At 35.4% G+C, this 19,019-nt stretch overlaps 1 protein-coding gene across 2 annotated transcripts; it reads left to right on the top strand.

Moving 5' to 3' along the window:
* On the top strand, positions 6,094 to 17,960 carry LOC109208068 (la-related protein 1A). Of its 2 annotated transcripts, XM_019371084.1 has the most exons (15): positions 6,094 to 6,203; positions 6,309 to 6,574; positions 7,807 to 8,347; positions 8,690 to 8,855; positions 9,345 to 9,435; positions 9,656 to 9,727; positions 10,345 to 10,778; positions 11,552 to 11,621; positions 14,441 to 14,545; positions 14,628 to 14,968; positions 15,191 to 15,334; positions 15,499 to 15,562; positions 16,420 to 16,565; positions 16,790 to 16,894; positions 17,630 to 17,960. In XM_019371084.1, the coding sequence occupies exons 2-15, from the start codon at positions 6,329 to 6,331 to the stop codon at positions 17,781 to 17,783; spliced, it is 2,679 nt and encodes an 892-aa protein (XP_019226629.1). In that variant the 5' UTR covers positions 6,094 to 6,203; positions 6,309 to 6,328; the 3' UTR covers positions 17,784 to 17,960. The 2 variants fall into 2 exon arrangements, with proteins under 2 accessions (XP_019226629.1, XP_019226636.1); XM_019371091.1 differs by having other exon boundaries at positions 6,099 to 6,574.

Here is a 19,019-nt window from a genome sequence, read left to right as displayed (position 1 = left end):
AGAGAGAGACCATTCAAAAATAAATTCTTCTATTTCCTATTATGCATGAATTGATAAGATGATCTCTAAGTGCGTCTGCGCACTGTAATAAGCTTGTACTATATTTATTGTAAGTATATCACATTAATTTTTAAGAAAGCTGATGTCGATTTTATGGATTCATCTACGTCTATAATTTTTGGGCAGCTTATGGCTCACTTTTTGCTCAATATTTGAATCTGGAAATTACTTGCCATAAGTAAGCAGTTCAATTTAAATGACGCTTTTCATTTTGAAGATTTTCAAGCATTAACATCTACTGCACCTTTTCTTTTGAATTTATCTTTTTTAGTATTAATATCTTAATATATTTTCTACTATTACCTACAGTTAAATTAATTTATCTTAAACTCGTAGTCCAATAGTATAACAGATGAATTTTTGGGGGAGAGAGAAACGTGGGATGAGTGGGGATACTTATCTATAAAGATTCCTTTAATTAAGGAGTAAAATATATATAATTAATTATACTCGTAATTAATTATGGTATAGAATTGGTAATTTGGTATACTAAGTGTAATTAAGTCAAACCTTAAACATTGAGGGTAATAAGGTTTCCTATGTGGCATAGGAATGTAAAAATTCCTAAAAATTAAACCAACTTGAAACGGCCCTTCAATCAGTTTGACGTATCTAGGGGTGTCAATGGTTCGGTTCGATCGGTTATTTTATAAATTATATACCATATCAACTTTTCGGTTATTCTATATTTATAACCAAAATTGGACTTTTCAAAACCGTTCCAATCATTTCGGTTTCTCTTCGGTTTCGGTACGGTTCGGTTAATTTTCGGTATATTTTTAAAATGCCATATAAGAGTCACATACAAAATATAGATTACTCTAAATAAGTACGTACTCATAAAATAACAACAACAACAACCCAGTAACTTCTCACAAGTGGGGTCTGGGGAGGGTAGAGTGTACGGAGACCTTAGCCCTACCCCGGAGAGTAGAGAAGTTGTTTCCAAAAGACCCTCGGCAAGAATAAAAATATCAACTAAAATAAAACGGGAGGCATTTGGTTCTCCAGTTTTTCGCAGGAAATAGAAGGATAATGAAGCAAAAACTCCAGACAGTTTAAAAAGACGTTAAGCTGACGGAGACAAATAAACAACTAAAGGCTATCAGATATACTTGTTTAGAAAGCTAAAATGTAGTTCATGCGCAAATTGGATAATACTGCAGAAAGGAGGGATATATGGATGTCAACACCCACCATTTTCCAGTTACAGCTGCTTCAGCTTAACCAAGACATGCTAAAATTCTGCACGTAACAAAAAGTAAAGCAAAATAGCACTATTACATTGACACACTGTCATTGACACCTGCAACCAAGCACCTATAATATAAGAATTTGATTGTTAACAGTCAACTTTGTAAATTACATAAAATAACAGAACTTATAATTGATCTAATAAGGCAGTGAGGCAGCGACTATACCATCAGGAACATCAACTCACCTTCTATCTGTAAAGAAAGAGAAAAGTAAATTGTCATTTTTTTATTAAAAAAAATATGTGATGAAACTAATTAATTTGGTTCTCTTACAAGTGAGTCATGAACCTCAATTAGTCATCAAAATTAGCAATAATGGTTGGTGCTGAATTCAAACAATCTGCAAAGAGTAAAGCAAATAAAATTAACTTAATGAATATTGTAATCTTTCACACTAATAAATAAAATAATTAAATTAATAAAGAAAATCTTATTATCTTATTCAATCTCTTCAAGACTTTCAATATTACCCAGAGATTCACGTAAATCAATAGGAGTAGAACGCAACCAGTTCTGCAAACATATAAGAGCTTCTACAGTTTTAGGAGTTAAAGAACTCCTAAATGTATCAATTACACGACCACTAGTACTAAAAGCTTGTTCACTCGATACAGTAGACACTGGAATGACTAGAACATCCTTGGCCAACTTTGAGAGAATAGGAAATTTAGTTATATTTCCTTTCCACCAAGCCAATAGATCAAATTCATTTCTCTTTTCAACCAGCACATCATTCAAGTATTTGGCTACCTCTGATGCATTCTCTGTTTTCTTTTTTGATTCTATGTGCTTTGCTAATTGATAGTCAAGAAAGTCTAAACTTTTATCACATTCATGAATATTCATGCCATGAGAAACTTCATTAGAAGTTAAATCTTCAAATTTCTCGTGTTCAAATGTATATAATCTCTTATACTCATGATACAACTTATCCAGACACTCTGTCACACTAGCAATCCTTGATTTTATAAAGATATTATCATGACCATACATTTCACTAAAGCAAAACTCAACATATTCTAACTTGAAACGTGGATCCAACACAATAGCAACAAACAACAAATAATTGGTCTTACTATTAAAGGACCAATATTTATCGAATTTCTCCATCATTTTTAGTGCCATGCTTCTCATGCCATCATCCTCATTAAGGGAAAGAGATCCAATTGCAGAATAAACAGCAACCAATTCACGGAAAAAGTGTTAGAAGTAGTATACAATGAGCCTGAAAACTTCAATGTCACATTATAGAATAACTTTAAGAACTTTGCGAAGCATCTTGCAGCTTGAAAATCTTCAGCTTAGGAGGGCCAATGATTTTCTTATCTCTTTTTTTCTTATTCACTGACTTCTTCCTCCCATCTCTCAATTCTTCACAAAAATTACTAACATCATTCATATTGGAAAATCCAATAAGTTTTGACCTTTATCTTTATTATTTTTTGTTTCTTTTTTTCCATCTCCGGCTCCATTATAACCTCCATCAAAGTACTTCTTATAATTTGGATCATCTAATTCCATCCTCACAAAAGTTTTCTCAAATTTCTCAACATGTTCCAATATTTTATATGTGGAATTTCATCTAGTATCAACATCAAGACAAACAAGATGATTCCATGAAATCTTCTCTTTCTCAACACATTTTTTGAACAAATTATACTTGGCAGGAGAGGATCGCACATATCTTATTGCATTTCAAATTCTAATAATGGCCTTATCTTGCTCTGCTAAACCTTCTTTTATAATTAAATTAACAATGTGAGCTGCACATCTGACATGCATGTATTTGTTGTCTAAAATTGAATCTTTTCACTTAACACACTTCATCAAGTAATCAAGGCATGTATCATTAGAACTTGCATTGTCTACCGTTACTGTAAGAACACTTTCAATTCCCCAATTAATTAAACAGTCCTCAATAGAACTAGCAATAATTCTTCCCGCATGGCTCTCAATAAGCTGAAAGTTTAAAATTCTCTTTTGATACAACCAATCATCATCAATCCAATGTGCTGTGAGACACATGTAATTAAGATTTTGAATTGATGTCCAAGTATCTGTGGTAAGGCACACACGATGATTTTTAATTATCGTTTTCAAAATGGATTTCTCTTTCATATAAAGCTCTAGACAACTGTATTCCTTGAAGGGATGATAAATCTAGGTTCAAGTACTCTACTATATCTCTTAAAACCCTCCCTTCTACAATCTTAAATGGCAATTCATCAATAATAACCATGGCAGCAAGGGCATTTCTAATTTCCTCTACATTAAGAGGCCTTAGTTTACCAACTTCTGTTTTATCACCTTCCTCGCCTTTGATGGTAAAATCAATTATAGATTTTTGATTTTTTTCTCTTCTGTAAGGATATAATTTACACCTATCTAGACGGTTCCACATGCCCGAAGTGCTATTTCGCCCTAAAGCGACAATTTCTTTTTTACAATAATTACATGCAGCCTTAACTGGTTCACTTTCTTCAATTCTAGTAAAATGATGCCAAGCTTCTGACCCATGATCACTATTTTTCTTTTGAGGGACTTTTTGATTGGTCTTTTTTTCGTTTTTGAGGTGGTCGGGGAGGAATACCTGCTTTAGAACCTGTTGTACTATTTTTCGCATTGCCGTGATTAGAGATATTCTGTTGAAGAGATTGCTCTATAAATTCAACCTGTTATAATAAATCAAAACTAAGTTATTAGTAACTAAAAGAAATAATTAAGATTCCAAAAAGTAAGATTATCAAGTTCAAAATATATGTCTTTAAACTGTGATAGCAATATTGCTCTAGTGAAAAATTCTCCTTATAAAAAATATAAATAAAATAGTGCTTTATAACAAAATATAAAGGACAATGTAAGATATTTTACTACTAGTTATTGCGTTTTTATACACGTAGATATTCTATATTTTTAAGTCTTTAAATGATAAAATTTCAGAAAGAATAAGACTAACAAATCAATGATGGTAGCATATGAAAGCATCTTATACTAGTAGCAAGGTTGCGTGTAATAACTTAACAGAAGTACTTATTTAAAATTGATATTGCCAATTTGAGTTGTTTGTGCAAACTTTATTTTGATATACTATGCAATATGCATAGTCGAATAAGAGAAACTAATAGGCATCCAAGAGAAGAGAAATCAAACCTTGTGCTTTGCTGCAAAGTTAAGGACGCCGGCAGTGTTTCCAAATTCCAATCGAAATAGTCTTGGGGAAAATAGGTTTTAAAAGTAGGTACTTTGAATACTAAATACTTGTAGGCTCAAGGCCCAAGGCCTAAGACCAAAAGCTTAATATATATATATATATATATATATCCAGTTCGGTTCGGTTATTTTTCGGTTCTTTAAATAAAATAAAAAACCTACCCTAATTTTTCGGTACGGTTATAGATATATATAAAAACCTACGGTTTTATTAAAAAAAAACCTAAAAATCGGTTCGATTCGGTCGGTTCAATCGGTTTTTAAATAACCATTGACACCCCTAGACGTATCCACACGACCACACCCTTGCATTGAAACAAGAATTAAATTTTGAAAGTGAATTTATGATAATACAATGCAATTAAACTAAGAATTAATTCTAAAGTGACTATGCTAAATACACTTGTAGTATGGCTTAGGACGTACACTCTACATTTCAAAGTAAGACACCCCTTATATAATGACAATCTCGCATATATATATTATTGGGTTCATTCCGTATTTCCATATAAGGAGTTAAAAACATAATCTAAAATACAAGATTGTACCTTGGTTAAAATAGCACGGGCTAGTCAGTTTTTGGACTAGTAATTGCAAAATAGCCAGCATTTGCAAAGTCGTTAAAAAATAGCGACTAATTTGCTGCAATACGGAAGGTTCCAGCATAATATACTGGAGATTGGTGCACCTGTGTATGAATTTCCAGCATGTTATGCTGGAACTCCAGTATATTATGCTGGAAGTCCAGTATATTATGCTAGAATATTTTTCGGATTTTGAACAGCGTTTTCGTGCAGATTTATCTTTACATAAAAAGTGGCTAAATTTCGATTACTTTTGAAACCGTGGCTATTTTTCAATTATCATTTATAAATCTGGCTATTTTTGAATTTCACCCCGTACCTTTTGGGTAAATGGGCTGGTCGGGTCAGATATGGACGGGTGAAAACGGATAAATTATCCGATCCATCTATATTAAATACGAATAGAAAATGTAGTAACTGACAGATTATATGGATATCCATATTATCCATGGTTTTTTGAATATGGAAATTTCTAGCCTCTCACACTTTAGTGTGAGGAACCTCCAATTTGAGTCTTTACAAATGTAAAAGTTAAACTCATTGGTTATTTATTAATTATTTATTTTTATTTAGATAAAATGGTTTCTATCTATATTTGACTCATTTTTAAAAAGTTCATTGTTTTATTAACCCATTTTTTAGTGAATTATATGGATGAATAACTATTATTTTCTCTATTTTGCCACCATTAGACTTGTACCCGAAACTAAGAAAAGTAAAGTAAAGAATCAAATACTAATTAAAATAAAAAATAAATCCTACTAAAATTAATTGGTCCTACAAAATAGCAGGGAAAGTATCTTTAATTGGATTTATCATCTGGATAGTCCAATCTTATCTCTTTCGGATAATTAAGAGCCAAAAAAAAAAAAAACAGTTACTATTTCATTTTTATTTTTTCTCTTTACCAAATTAAATACTAAGTAATTAGTAAAAATAATTCACACACTACTGAGTACTGAATTTAATACTGTCGCTGTTTGACAACATTCAATTCTTGTCTCATTGTCTGAAAACACCCCTCAACCCTAGTGTCCCTCTCTCTTTACAACTCAGTCACTCACTCTCAACGCCACAGCCACCACACGCCGCCGTATAGCTCCGCCTCCTCTTCGGCATCCCCAAAAAATCACATCTTTTTTTTCGCATTCTATCAATTTATTATCCGTTTTAAGCTTCTAATTTTTCTGCGATACAGGGTAACTGTAGTTTTTGAGCATGGCGGAGAATGAGACTAGTGTAGATGATCAGAAGGAGGTGAGCGAGCCTCCCAAGTCGCCGTGGAAGACTCCGGCGGCGAACGATACTCCTTCGTCGCCGGCGGCGGATACCGATTCTGCTTCATGGCCGGCCCTATCTGATGCTCAGCAGATGCTTAAGACTAGTGATTCTAACTCCAACGCCAAGTCTCCGTTACTTCCTCCGCTGGCGGAGACTGATAGCCGCAATGCTGCTTCTGAGAAGGTTTACTTTTTATTACTCGATTGAAAATTTGTATACTGTGTCAGTTACTGTTACCATTCTGAAAAAAAGAACTTCCTTTTATATACTGACAGTGTAGAATATTCATGTGTCACATTTGAATGCATATACTCATGGTGAAAGAAGGAGAAAAATGTAGAGCATTGGAATGACGATACTTTTACTATGACATTGTTTGGGATAGAACTAGTAAATATTTTACACACTTAAAATTATTTGGTGGAATAACAAAATATTTCAATTTACTGCTGAAGGAAAAAAAAACTCAATGAGGAATTAGATTTGCATCATTTTGATGTCAATAAAGCCGACATATACAAGAGAATATCCGGAAGTGAATGAATTCCGGAAGGTACAATTATGAAGAAAGAAAACTGAGAAAACTCTTATTGGCATTGTTAGTTGACAGTATACCGGTATTATGTAGGAGTTTTGAGATAGATCAAAGAAGGAATATTTTACTAATTACAAGATTACTAATTGTTTTGTTGAAAAAGTAGGTTTTTAGTAATTATGACATAACCATTACGAATGATTTATACAATATTTTTGATAATTCCTTTAACTTTTAACAATCATATGGTTATAGAATATTCTGAATTATCCACTTTTAACACACCCTCTCAGTTCAAGGAAGTGACCATTTTATATAGATATTTGAAGAAGTTGAAAAAGTTAGTGGTCGAATGACCTGAAGAGGCAGTGTCGGTGGTGCGTCTGATGTAAGAGGCATTGTTGGTACAGTCTCGGAAAAACATTGCTGCCTGAAATGGCCGAATGCTGGTTGGAATAGGTCTAGTGCAATCAGATTATCGAAAAGAGGCCCGTTGCCATTGGAATAAGGCCAAATTGGTTACCAGAAAAGGGGTGGTGTTGCTGAACATGCTAGAAAAGAGGCGTGCTGCTGCTGAAAGTCACCCGGGTAGATATTGAGGACTTATATAGCTGATGCCATGTAGTTTGAGATTAAGGCATATTTTTATAGTTGCCGTTTTATCTGCCATATGTGCCTTTTTCCCATCTGTACCGTGTGTCAAATTATCCTTTGTTCGAAAACTTTGCCAGGTAGTGCACCATAACTGGTATGATTCAAATAGATTTATCATGTTGCAACTTTGTCTGGTCATTACGCCTCTTTAGATTTATTTATTCTCTATTACCATGAATTAGAATGTATTACCATGAAATATATTTGATGGTATATTGTCTTGCAGCTCCGAGGTGAGCAGCCAAAGTTCCATGGATATTCTAGTGCCAAATCGTCAAATAAGTCATCATCCGCACCTCAACATAAAGCAGGCCCCAGGCACAACCAAAATGGTGGGCAATCATTTCCTGTACCCTTGGCTTACCACCAGCCAGGATTTCCTCCTTTTTATCAAAATATGGTACCTATGCCACATATTCCTCTTCCGGGGTATGCTTATCAGCACCCTCGAGGGCCTTTCCCTGGAGCTGAAGGTCACGTGGCCAGGTCTGATGGTGACGCTGCAGCCCAAGCTTTTGTACCCCCTATAAATGGTGGGTTTCGTCCCCCATCACGAGGGGATCCAAATGACTTCGATGCCAAATTCTACAGAGGAAGACCTAATACACAAGAACGTGGTGGGCAGTTTAGTCCAGCCTTGTCTAGTCAGCGTCCTGTAGGTTCTAAAGATGACATTCAGTTACAACAGAGTATGGGACTTAGGCCTTTCCTAAGGCCTCAATTTTTTGCTCCAGCTCCGGGTTACATAGATGGTGCAAATTTTTCAGGTAATTTACGCATAACTAGTTTTCAGAATAAGTGACCACATCATTCTTGAAATACAAAAAAAGGGAATATGGTTTTACCATTAAATGTAGCTTTACTTCCGCTGGTCTTTTAGCACGTAACTAGCAATTTGGTACTGCTCCTATTTCTCCCTCCCTTATACTTACTGGACCTTTGTGATGACAGTAATATAGTCCTTCTCACTGCCTTCCCCTAAACAGCTGGTATTCCATCTCTTATGTGCTGTCATCTCTATCACCGTTAGTAGTTGTTTATTTATTCATGAAGTTATTCTTAGTTTTCGATTTGTTTTTACATGGAAATGACCATTGGCTATTTTACAGGTCCTCCAGGAGCTATATACTTTCTTCCTCCATCTCCAGGTTCTGTAAGAGTGCCTTACCCACCTTTCTTTGTCCCACATCCTGTCAGCTCCGGAGCCTCTACTCCACCATCACCTACATTAGCTTTGAGAGAGAGCATAATTAAGCAAATTGAGTACTATTTCAGGTACTATATCAGGAAAAGGTTTTATTTATGTTGGTTGTCACTATGTTTTCTTAATAGATGTAATTATTCCCCGATTGTGGTACTGGAAGCTTGAAGGGCAGGAATAATAGCTTTTTCATGGAAACTCCTTTAAAATAAAGATTTGAAGTTCATAAAATTCATAACATGCTGGACACTCTAGACTGCTTAGTATTTTAAAGTTTTTAATCTAGGTCTATCTCTGTATTTTCACAGTATCAGCTTGATACTCTTTTAAATAAAATCTTCACCTTCACCTTATCCAAACAATTTAAGAAAACAGGAGGAATGATCCCTCCTTTTAATGGATCTACATTTCAAGTAGTAGTTTTTTTATTAGTACATTTCATTTCAAGAATTATTGGTGCAGAGATACAACTCTTGTGGGTCAATTACTTTACCTGCAATATGTCCTACAAAATTTTGACTACTATATATTGATATCGAGAACATGTGGCTTTTTCTTGGCAGTGATCAGAATTTGCAGAGTGATCACTACTTGCTTTCCTTGATGGATGATCAAGGATGGGTTCCAATCTCTATTATTGCCGATTTCAAAAGGGTACAATCTCAAAACTTCTCAGATATGCTTACATTTATGCTAAAGTGACTGATAGGTTGCACCATTGCAGTGCTTTGTTTCTATATTGAAGTCCATCAAATTTTGTATAAAATTTTTTCATGTGTGAAACCTGTAGTTGGATTAGTCCATTATATTGTTTTCTTTTACTTGGTGTGACACATTTAAGCATCTATCATTTTCTTTTTCATTTGTGTTTCAGGTTAAAAAAATGAGTACAGATATAGCATTTATCATTGATGCATTGCAGGCTTCAAGCACTGTTGAAGTTAAGGTAAAGTGTTCTCCCTTTTGCTGGGGTCTCCAACTGGCTCTTTCCTTTTCCCGTTGCAGGAAAAAGAGTAAATTTCCCAATTAATTTTTAGATATAAGTTCCTATTTTCCTCAAACTAACTTTGTTCATATTGCATCCTCAACATTTAATATTGGTTCCAAAATGGTCGCTTGGTGTATTGTTGGGCAGACTAAGACCTATAATGGCTTTTTTGGATTAAACATGAAGTAAAGAAACTCAGAACATCAGAAGAAAATAGAAGAAAATAAAAGAAAAAGTAAGGCAAAGGTGAAACAAAAAACAAAAGAAACAGAAAGGTAAAATTCTAACCTATAGGTTTCCCTCCTTGGTTTTCTTTCTTAATTGCTCTCCACTCCCCCTCCGTGGTCTTTCCTCTACTACTCCCTTCACACCATTATTTGCAATAAGAACTAAAATTCATTCGAAGACAAATTTGCAACTTGGGTAAAGTATTGAGTCGAATTTGGCAACTTGCTAGTGCAAAGAGCTTTGAGTTATCCTATCAATACATTTTTGTCTTTCCTCTTTGCCTTTTACATTTACATTCTGTACCTTTGTCTTTATTTGTTCATGTGTAGTTTGCTTAATTTCTGTAGGGTGACAAGTTGAGAAGACGTGATGAATGGTCAAAGTGGGTTTCAGCTAGTGCTGATCAGAAATCATCCCCTTTGTCTCCGGTGGAACACCTAGTGGGGAAGGTTGTTCTCGATATAAAAAATGAGGAGGTCAATGAAAATAAAGAGGATGGAACTCAAGTGACATCTTCCCAAGAAAATCTTTCTGTAGGTGAGCTTCCATTATTAGAGATACAGGCTAAAAAAGTATCAGTTTTTGGTAAAGCAGAAAACAGTAGGAAGAAATCTGGGTTCCATGGCTCAACTCTCAGAGTTGACAAAGGAAGTGGTGATTCAAGAATGGTGATGGCACCAGATGCTGTAGATGACTTATCTAATGATTTCTCAAGCACTTTTATGCTTGATGAAGAGATGGAGCTTGAGCATAAAAAGGACCAGCTCTCTTTGAGTGGAAGGTATAGATGATTGCTGTAGCTTGATTTGTGCATTTTCTTACCTGAATTGGGCTGGTCTTGGTCTTGGTTTGCTTCATAGCTGGTTCTGCAGTCTTGTATCGATACAAGGATATGTGGATGACTGGCTCTGCTGTTTACTTGTTCAGCTTATCTGACGCTATTGGGTCATATTATGTTCCATTTGCTTGTACTCATTGCAACTCTTATCATCTTTTTCCTACCAGAATCTAACCACTTTGGTTCATATTATAGGTGTCTTCTTGTTCATCAGTAAGGGCAAGGTGAAAGCCTGTTTTATGTGCATTTTTAACATTTGGCCCCCCTAAACTCATATTGCTATACTTATATCCTTGTTCCTTCATAGGTTGGGGATTGGTGTGTATCTGAAGAAGATTGGTTCTGCTCGCGGGCATAAATAAAACATATATAGCTTTTGTGTGTTAATCTTCTTGCTATAGCTGGTAGGAGGTCATCTGCTTGCCCAAAATAGGTTAAAAATGTTAAGTAATGATATATAATTATGAGCTTCTGAGATGAGACTAAGGAAGAAAAAGAATTTATCATAATTGCTTTCACTGTTATCTGCTGAGATGAGACTAAGGAAGAAAAAGAATTTATCATAATTGCTTTCACTGTGATCTGATTTTCTTTGTTAACTCCACATGGAACAACAAAATTGTACTGTGAGGACGAACTTATATGAGCAAATATCTCTTACTGTTTCTCTATTGCTAACTGTGTTGTTAACATCTTGGTGGTCTTGCTCTATGAAGAGTTGACGAGGAAGATGATGAGATGGATGTTAATGATGAGGCTATTGAGAAACTTGTCATTGTAACGCGGGTAAGAAAATTGCTTTCCATGTCATTTATGTGGGTGATTTCAGTTCCAAAGGAAACTTTTTGGAAGTTGGTATGTGTTTTGACTTTACATGGTTTTATGTCAAACTTACTCCTAAGAGTTCTACTACATGCATTAACAAGTGGAGGATAGACTCCTATTTTATGTTACAGGTACTATCAGATCTTGTGTATTCTTGGTTGTCCCAATTTATTTGTCATACTTTCCTTTTTGGTCTGTCCCAACAAGAATGTCATACTTCCTTAGGTAGAAACAATTTAAACTTTAAACTTCCTACTTTACCCTTAATAAGATGATTTATAGCCACACAAATATCTATAGCTTGTTTTAGACCACAAGTTTCAAAAGTTATCCTTTATTTCTTTAACTCCGCGGTGAGTCGAACACCACCACATAAATTGGGATGGAGGGAGTATTAGTTTCTAGATGCATAAAATGGGTGATCTTAAAATTTGATTCATTTGTTCATTCGCTGATTGACATAGGAGTTACATTGTATTACCTTCATTACATATCACAGATCCCATTATATTTTCTTGGTTTATAGTGCCCCGTAATAGGTATCTTAATTTGGGTCAAAATTTACAGATGTGTGGGCGTGCTTGCTAGTAGTCTTTCCCTTTGGGTCTAACTGATCTTCTGAGTATGCAATTATGAGATTGGTAGTCGAAGGTCCTATTCACTATTTGTTCCAAGTGAAAGAAGTCATGGGATTTGAATTACATAATTCAATGTTTTGTTCATTTCCTAATTGATGCCTATGCATCATTTTGTACTTCGGCAACGTGGGGCCTCAGGTAGTTGACCACATCTAAGTAGTAGACATGAATGAACTGCTGTTGACTATTTAATCTATATAAGAGGTCTTGGGAGATGAAAAGATTATAGCTTATTATTACTTACATGAAGTATTGGTTATTAAGTTGCCTAAATACCCACTTATTCGTATTACAAGAAAATCAAAATTTGGTATGAAAAACAGAAATAAGAGGACTAGGTGTCCCTGGAGCTAAACAGGAATTGAAAATTTATTAAATAAATAGAACCTCCTGGTCTTGTGGATATCTAGGAAGAGGCTTGGAGCAATACACCATGATGGAACAGGAAAATTGCTCAAGTAGATTTGATGTACCAAACAAATTGATTTTAGGCTGTTTTAGCTTGCAGTGAAAAGAAAAATATGTTGTTGCCCTTCCTATACAGTCTGATGATTAGGCTTAAGGATGTGTAAGGTATTGTCAAGTTTAGCAAGTGATGTTATGCCAATTGTGGACCAACAACCAACTAAATGCTTTTTATTCCAAATAAAAGAGAGTTGGAGGAGTTTCTAAAAGAATGTGAATAAACAATTATAGGTTGCCGCTTTACAAATGTATTGCCTGCCATATTCAAAATTTCGTTTATTGTTTGTTAGTTATTACATAGTGTAAGCCCCAAAAGAATGGACTAGGGATGAAGAGTTGGGTAACAACCTTGGCAACCAAAGTACTATTGCAATTGAGGCTATACTATGTGAGTTCATAGGGATTAGTGAGTAGAGTTATCCAATACTTGTGCTGGTGGGAGGTAGAAAGTGCTCGATAGATTAGTCAAGTTACATTCAAGCTAACTTGAGCACCATCGTTTAAAAAGAGGAAGTTATTACATAGTGCAAGTAGTTACAGGATGAGCTTCATCTTAGTTTATTCGACAATTTATTGGTTTTTTTTATAAGGTAAATTGTATTAATCAAAGGGAGAAAACTCCCGTATACAAGATTCAACAAGTTATTGGTATAAGATTACCTCGTGAAGTTTGATTGTTAGAGCGCCAACACTGATACCTTTATGAGTTGACATAAGGGAATCGATTTCTATTGCTGCGGCTGCTCATGACCCCTTAAGAATCCTATTCTTGAAAACAGGTAATCTGAAGTTGAATGCAAACCAAGAGGTCCCAAATCTCTCTCAAGAGTTTTTCTATTCTCAAAATACTAGTAAAAGACCTAATGGGCAAAATAGGAACGTAACTTTAAGAGTGGAGTTTATGTTACCAAGAATAGACTTGAAAGCTAAGGACTGTGAATGATATGGTGAGACAGATTTGTAATACCAGATCTCTGTGGTCCAATTCATATATGGATATGGACTATTGGGGCATTTGGTAGAATGCGATACTACTTAGAAATGGGACTATATTCCTAGTGTATGGATGGATTGCTACCACCATCTCAACTTCTCTTCAGGGAGGCATGGACCTTATTGATATAGCTGAATTCAAAAGCTTTTTGTTTTTATTGAGCTGGAATTTTTTTGATGAGCCCTTATTTTTTGAGTGTATACTTGGGACTGATTTTTAGGATTCTTATGCTTCCAAATTTGGACTCGTCTAGTCAATATGACTGGTGATGTATGTAGATTTTGCTCGATATCTCAACTTTCCATCCTTGTTAATGACAGCCATATCTGGGGTTGGTATGTATCAATTGATGCTTTCCTTAGATTCTATCTTTGTGTACTCCTTAGTCCTTACAAGATTTTGATTTGCCCAGCCTTAATTTGCATAAGTGAGTAGGATAATTTGTATTGGTGAGAGACAATAAGTTTGAAAACCAGTTCTATTGACTCAAAAATTTGGCCAAATTCATGAAAAAGCTAAGACACTGTGACTGATGCAGCTCAGGAGAAGCCTGTGGAAAATGATTTTAGGAGCTATTGTGTTTACACAGGACTTCCGTTGCCCTTCTTCTATTTCTTCTACACTACTGAGCTGAATTAGTGTATAATTAGGCTAATTATCTCATCTGTGTGGTTTGCATACAGAACACTCGGACATCTCAGGTATCCGGAACTGTTGGAAAAGAATCAAAACCAATATCTACTGAGCTTGCTTCTGCAATAAATGATGGCCTCTACTTCTATGAGCAGGTTGGTGGTTGCTTTTTAGGATCATGCTCGGCTTATTCAACTTATGTAGTATTAGAATGTCTTGAAAACTCTCATCTTTCAGGAGCTTAAAGCTACACGATCCAGTCGTAGATCTAACAACTCCAGTTATGGCTCTAGAGATGAGATTACGAGGTCTTCTGGTACAGCTGCTGCTTTATCAAAATCAAAGAATGCTGATCATTCTTCTGGAGGAAAAAACAGCGAAGGCACTGGAAATTCTAATTCTCGAAGGAAGCAAAACAAAGGATTTACTAAACCGCATTCAATACATAAGCAGCGGCTGTTTTCAGGAAATTACCGAAATCATGGGATTTCTCGGAACAGTGTAGGAACAATATCTGAAAGCCCACCTAGCGATTCAGTTGGGTTTTTCTTTGGTTCTACACCTCCTGACAGTCATGTGTATGTTCTGAATCCCTAGACGTGGTCTAACGGAGTGTATATTGTTGTATGTTTGATTGTTTAATTATTCCTTAAAGAGCAAGAATGCAAGTCTATGATGATCAAAATAAAAGAAAAGATAGCACAATGCAAGTCTATGAAATCTATTAATATCAGAGAATTGTAAAAAAGGTTCTGGTGTGCCAAACAGTAAACTTAGTATATGCACTCTTATGTTTCCAGGTCAAGGCCTTCAAAGTTGAGTGCCTCCCCGCATAGCAATCTTGCTAGTAGTAGTCCGCCTGTGGGTTCCATGCCGAAACCATTTCCACCTTTCCAGCATCCTAGTCATAAGCTTCTACAAGAAAATGGTTTTACACAACAGCTGTGAGTAGATTTACTTTTACAAGGAACTGATGTTCTGTGAATTTTGTATTCATGTGCATGCATTTGTTCATGCACAGATCTGCATGTACACCGATTTATACATATATTCCTTGTGCATTTTCTCTTACCTCCTGAGTGTTGGTTTTGGGTTTTCCACCTTTTAGGTACAAGAAGTATCATAAGCGCTGTCTGAGTGATCGCAAGAAGCTTGGAATTGGTTGCAGTGAGGTGCCTACTTTCCCTTAATTTTGGTTCTGCATTTCCTTGTGTTTGGATTTACCAGTATCTAAATAGCATCACCCTTTACTTGAGGATGATAGAAAGGAAACAAAGAGGAGTTATATTAAATCTAATGAGAGTGAATTGCCTCTTATAGAAAGGGTTTAAAATGAGGAATATCACTTCAATTCTGCAAGTTCATTTGGGGGTGAGATATGGAAATATAACTTATCTTTATATGAAAAATGTGAAATTTGTTTGATTATCTTATTGATTTTGTTCCTTTATGGTTTTTGTTTTGACAAGTCAAAAGTCATTTCGTTTCTTCTAAAAAAAGTCAAAAGTCACTCCATGCTGCACCAAGATAGTGCCAAAAATTTACTAGAATGTTCTAACATTAAGTTTCCAAAAAATCTATCCAACTATTTACACAAATTGAAAATTTCCCGTGCACTCATAAAAAGAAAAGAAAAAAATTTCAGTACCTAGAAGCGACTGTCTGTTTATAATCCACCTCCTATACAATAAATATCTACAAATAGTACTGTTCTCTTCACCTAAAAGGTTCTGTTTGTTAACAAAACCACATGTAAAATACATCTCTATAAAAATGACAGTTCTCTTGAATTTGCATATCTGATATCGGTTGAAAGTAAATCACATGAATGCTTCCAAACTTTTGAAATAGCAATATTCTTCCTCTTCAATCGTGTGAACTCATAGTGGAGGTCTCTGGCTCATCTCTCTGTGTATACACATGTATGATGTATCTATTTGTCCGCCTACTGCCCATTTGGCCATCCATTTGCGTGCCTAAAGTGCTTAATTTTAACTCTCAAAAGGGTTCTTATCTTTTTGGCATGCAGGAAATGAATACACTGTACAGGTTTTGGTCGTATTTTCTGCGAAACATGTTTATACATTCTATGTACAATGAGTTCCAAAAGTTGGCTCAAGAAGATGCTGCTGCTAATTACAACTATGGGATGGAGTGTCTGTTTAGATTTTATAGGTATGGTTTACATGTCCTTCTAAAAAAAAAGGTATGGTTACATCCCATTGTTAATGACAGTTTAGTTTGCTGCCCTTTTACTTTTGAACTCTTACAGCTGGTACTTTTCTAGTACACCTCCATGTGATGCAACTTCAGCAGTTATCCTTTTCAGCAGTTAGTTGCCCTTTCCTTCTCGGACATACTTTCTTTAGATACTCATTGTACTGTTTTTCTTGTTTCAGTTATGGTTTGGAAAAGGAATTTAGGGAGGATCTTTATGAGGACTTCGAGCGATTGACGCTTGACTTTTACAATAAAGGAAATCTTTATGGCCTTGAAAAGTACTGGTAATTACCTTAACCTTGTTTAAAAATCCTCATTTCAGTCCCCTTTTCTTCCGCATGCTTTCTTAGTGACACCCATGAGACTGAAAAGAACTGGGAACCAATAATGAACTTGAAATCAATGTCTGTACCAATTGAGCCCTTGAACACTTTCGATTAAGTAAAACAAACCCTATACCTAACGTAGACTTGAATTCTATGTGATTATCGAACAAAAAGTGTGGGTGTGGGTGGGGGGTGGGGGGAGCTAGGGCTTAGTTCAATTGGCAAAGGTTGAGGACTTGTGACTTAGGTCACAGGTTCGAGCCTTATGCGAAGCACACGAAGCCTGATATTTAAGTGGAGAAGGGTAGAGGAGTGGGCCACCATCTCCGAGTTTCGAAGGCTGCGGTTGGTCCTAAATGTTGGCCCCAGACAAAGTTACCGGTCATAAAAAAGTGGGAAGGGTGCCCCATATATCTGAAGGGGCAATGGACAAAAGGAGCACATGCATCTGACCACTCTTTCCCTGTGTCAAGGGAGAAGCTCGGGGTCGGGGGGAGGTGTTGTGAAAGGGCTGATGTAGAGTTAGTTTTAGGAGATAATATGTAGATTAACATTGCTATTGCTGATTTCCAGATTTTGTTGGACTTCCAATTGCTAGTATATTTTGCTCTTACTAACGTGATTGTTATTGCTGGGTACTATCTCGTACCTCATGGATATATTAACGTGATCCTACTGCAATCCTTCTTGAAGGGCTTTTCACCATTTTCGTCAGCAGCGAGGTCAGAAAGCACCTTTGAAGAAGCATCAGGAACTAGATAGGCTACTCAGAGACGAGTTTCGTAGTTTGGATGACTTCAAACATGCCAGAGGGGCAACTGCAAACGTGAAGGAGGACGGTCATTAGCCAACGCGTGACTCTCAGCTTCATTGAACTGTCTGTCGCAAATTTTGAAGCCTTCCCATACAATGAGCTCAAGTTGGCGAATTACCTTTCAGAGATGATCAAGATTCAAGGCAAATTTTTGTATATAGTGCCTCTGTGAAGTTATTCTTACCTCCGAGGCCGACCAAAATTTTCCCATGGGCATTTTACCTTGTGGTTTTCTCTTGTACTTCATTTTAGGATTGTTTAAGGGTGTACATACGGGAAGAGTTTTTAATCAAAATAAAATAAAAAATAAAAAAGAAAAAAGAAAAAAAGAAAAAAACAAAAAAGTTTTGACTTGGAGGTAACTGAGTTTCATAATTTCTATTTTATTATCTGTTATTTTTCATGGTCTTGGATTTGTTGGGTGGCTTAGCGTCCAAAATTGTGTTGCCAGAATGAGCGTGGAGCATGGTTCAAACTTTAACTTGAAATATTATCGGAAATCTTACAAAAATGTCCCAAATAAGTTCCAAACTAACCAATCTCTAGCCATTAATCAGATTTATCAAAACTAGCCAATCATATATGAAAATTAAAAATCCAAATAAGTAAGGTTTTTCCTTTCCAAGAATTACATGCAAAGATCTCCTTCCATAATTTTAAGCGTGATCAACAATAGTAGATGCATGTCGGAAGGAAATTTAATGGATGAGGTAGCAAAAAGGGATGAATACATAGATATATATATATATATATATATATATATATATATGAGTCAATATACAAATTTGAGGAAGATTGGAGGTGATTTGGACTGATTTGGTATTAAAATTCGTAGTTAAAATCAAGTCAAAATATTGTTCTGCGACATATGTCACGCATGTATCTCACACACATGGATATACATGTGATATACGTTTGATACAAATATGATACATATGTGACACACATATCATTTTTTTTCTCTTCATATTCATCTTCTACTTCGAATTTTCAATTCAAACCACCTCAAAACTCCACCAAATCAACCCAAAACTGAGATTCAATCTTCTTAAGATGTACCCTAATTTATTCTATTGATACCGACTCAAAAGAAAGCAAAAAATTTGACCATTTTTAGCTATAAATAGCTAATTGGCTAATATTAACAATATTTTATGAATTGGCCATTTTTTATAATAAGCTACTTATAAAAGGACATAACTGGTAATTTCCCAATATTATTTGCAAAGTAATGATTGTTTTGCAATTTTGGTAGATTATTTCAAGTCC

The sequence above is a fragment of the Nicotiana attenuata genome, chromosome 2 (assembly GCF_001879085.1).
Source record: "Nicotiana attenuata strain UT chromosome 2, NIATTr2, whole genome shotgun sequence".
Taxonomy (NCBI): domain Eukaryota; kingdom Viridiplantae; phylum Streptophyta; class Magnoliopsida; order Solanales; family Solanaceae; genus Nicotiana; species Nicotiana attenuata.
Note: the sequence above shows the minus strand (reverse complement) of the source record. Positions and strands in the feature narration are given on the sequence as shown.

Excerpts from the sequence above, each read along its gene's own strand:
- LOC109208068 (XM_019371084.1), top strand. The coding sequence starts at position 6,329 with ATGGCGGAGAATGAGACTAGTGTAGATGATCAGAAGGAGGTGAGCGAG. Across the intron at positions 10,779-11,551 it reads CAGCTCTCTTTGAGTGGAAG|AGTTGACGAGGAAGATGATG; the intron begins GTATAGATGATT and ends TGCTCTATGAAG. Across the intron at positions 16,895-17,629 it reads TATGGCCTTGAAAAGTACTG|GGCTTTTCACCATTTTCGTC; the intron begins GTAATTACCTTA and ends TCCTTCTTGAAG.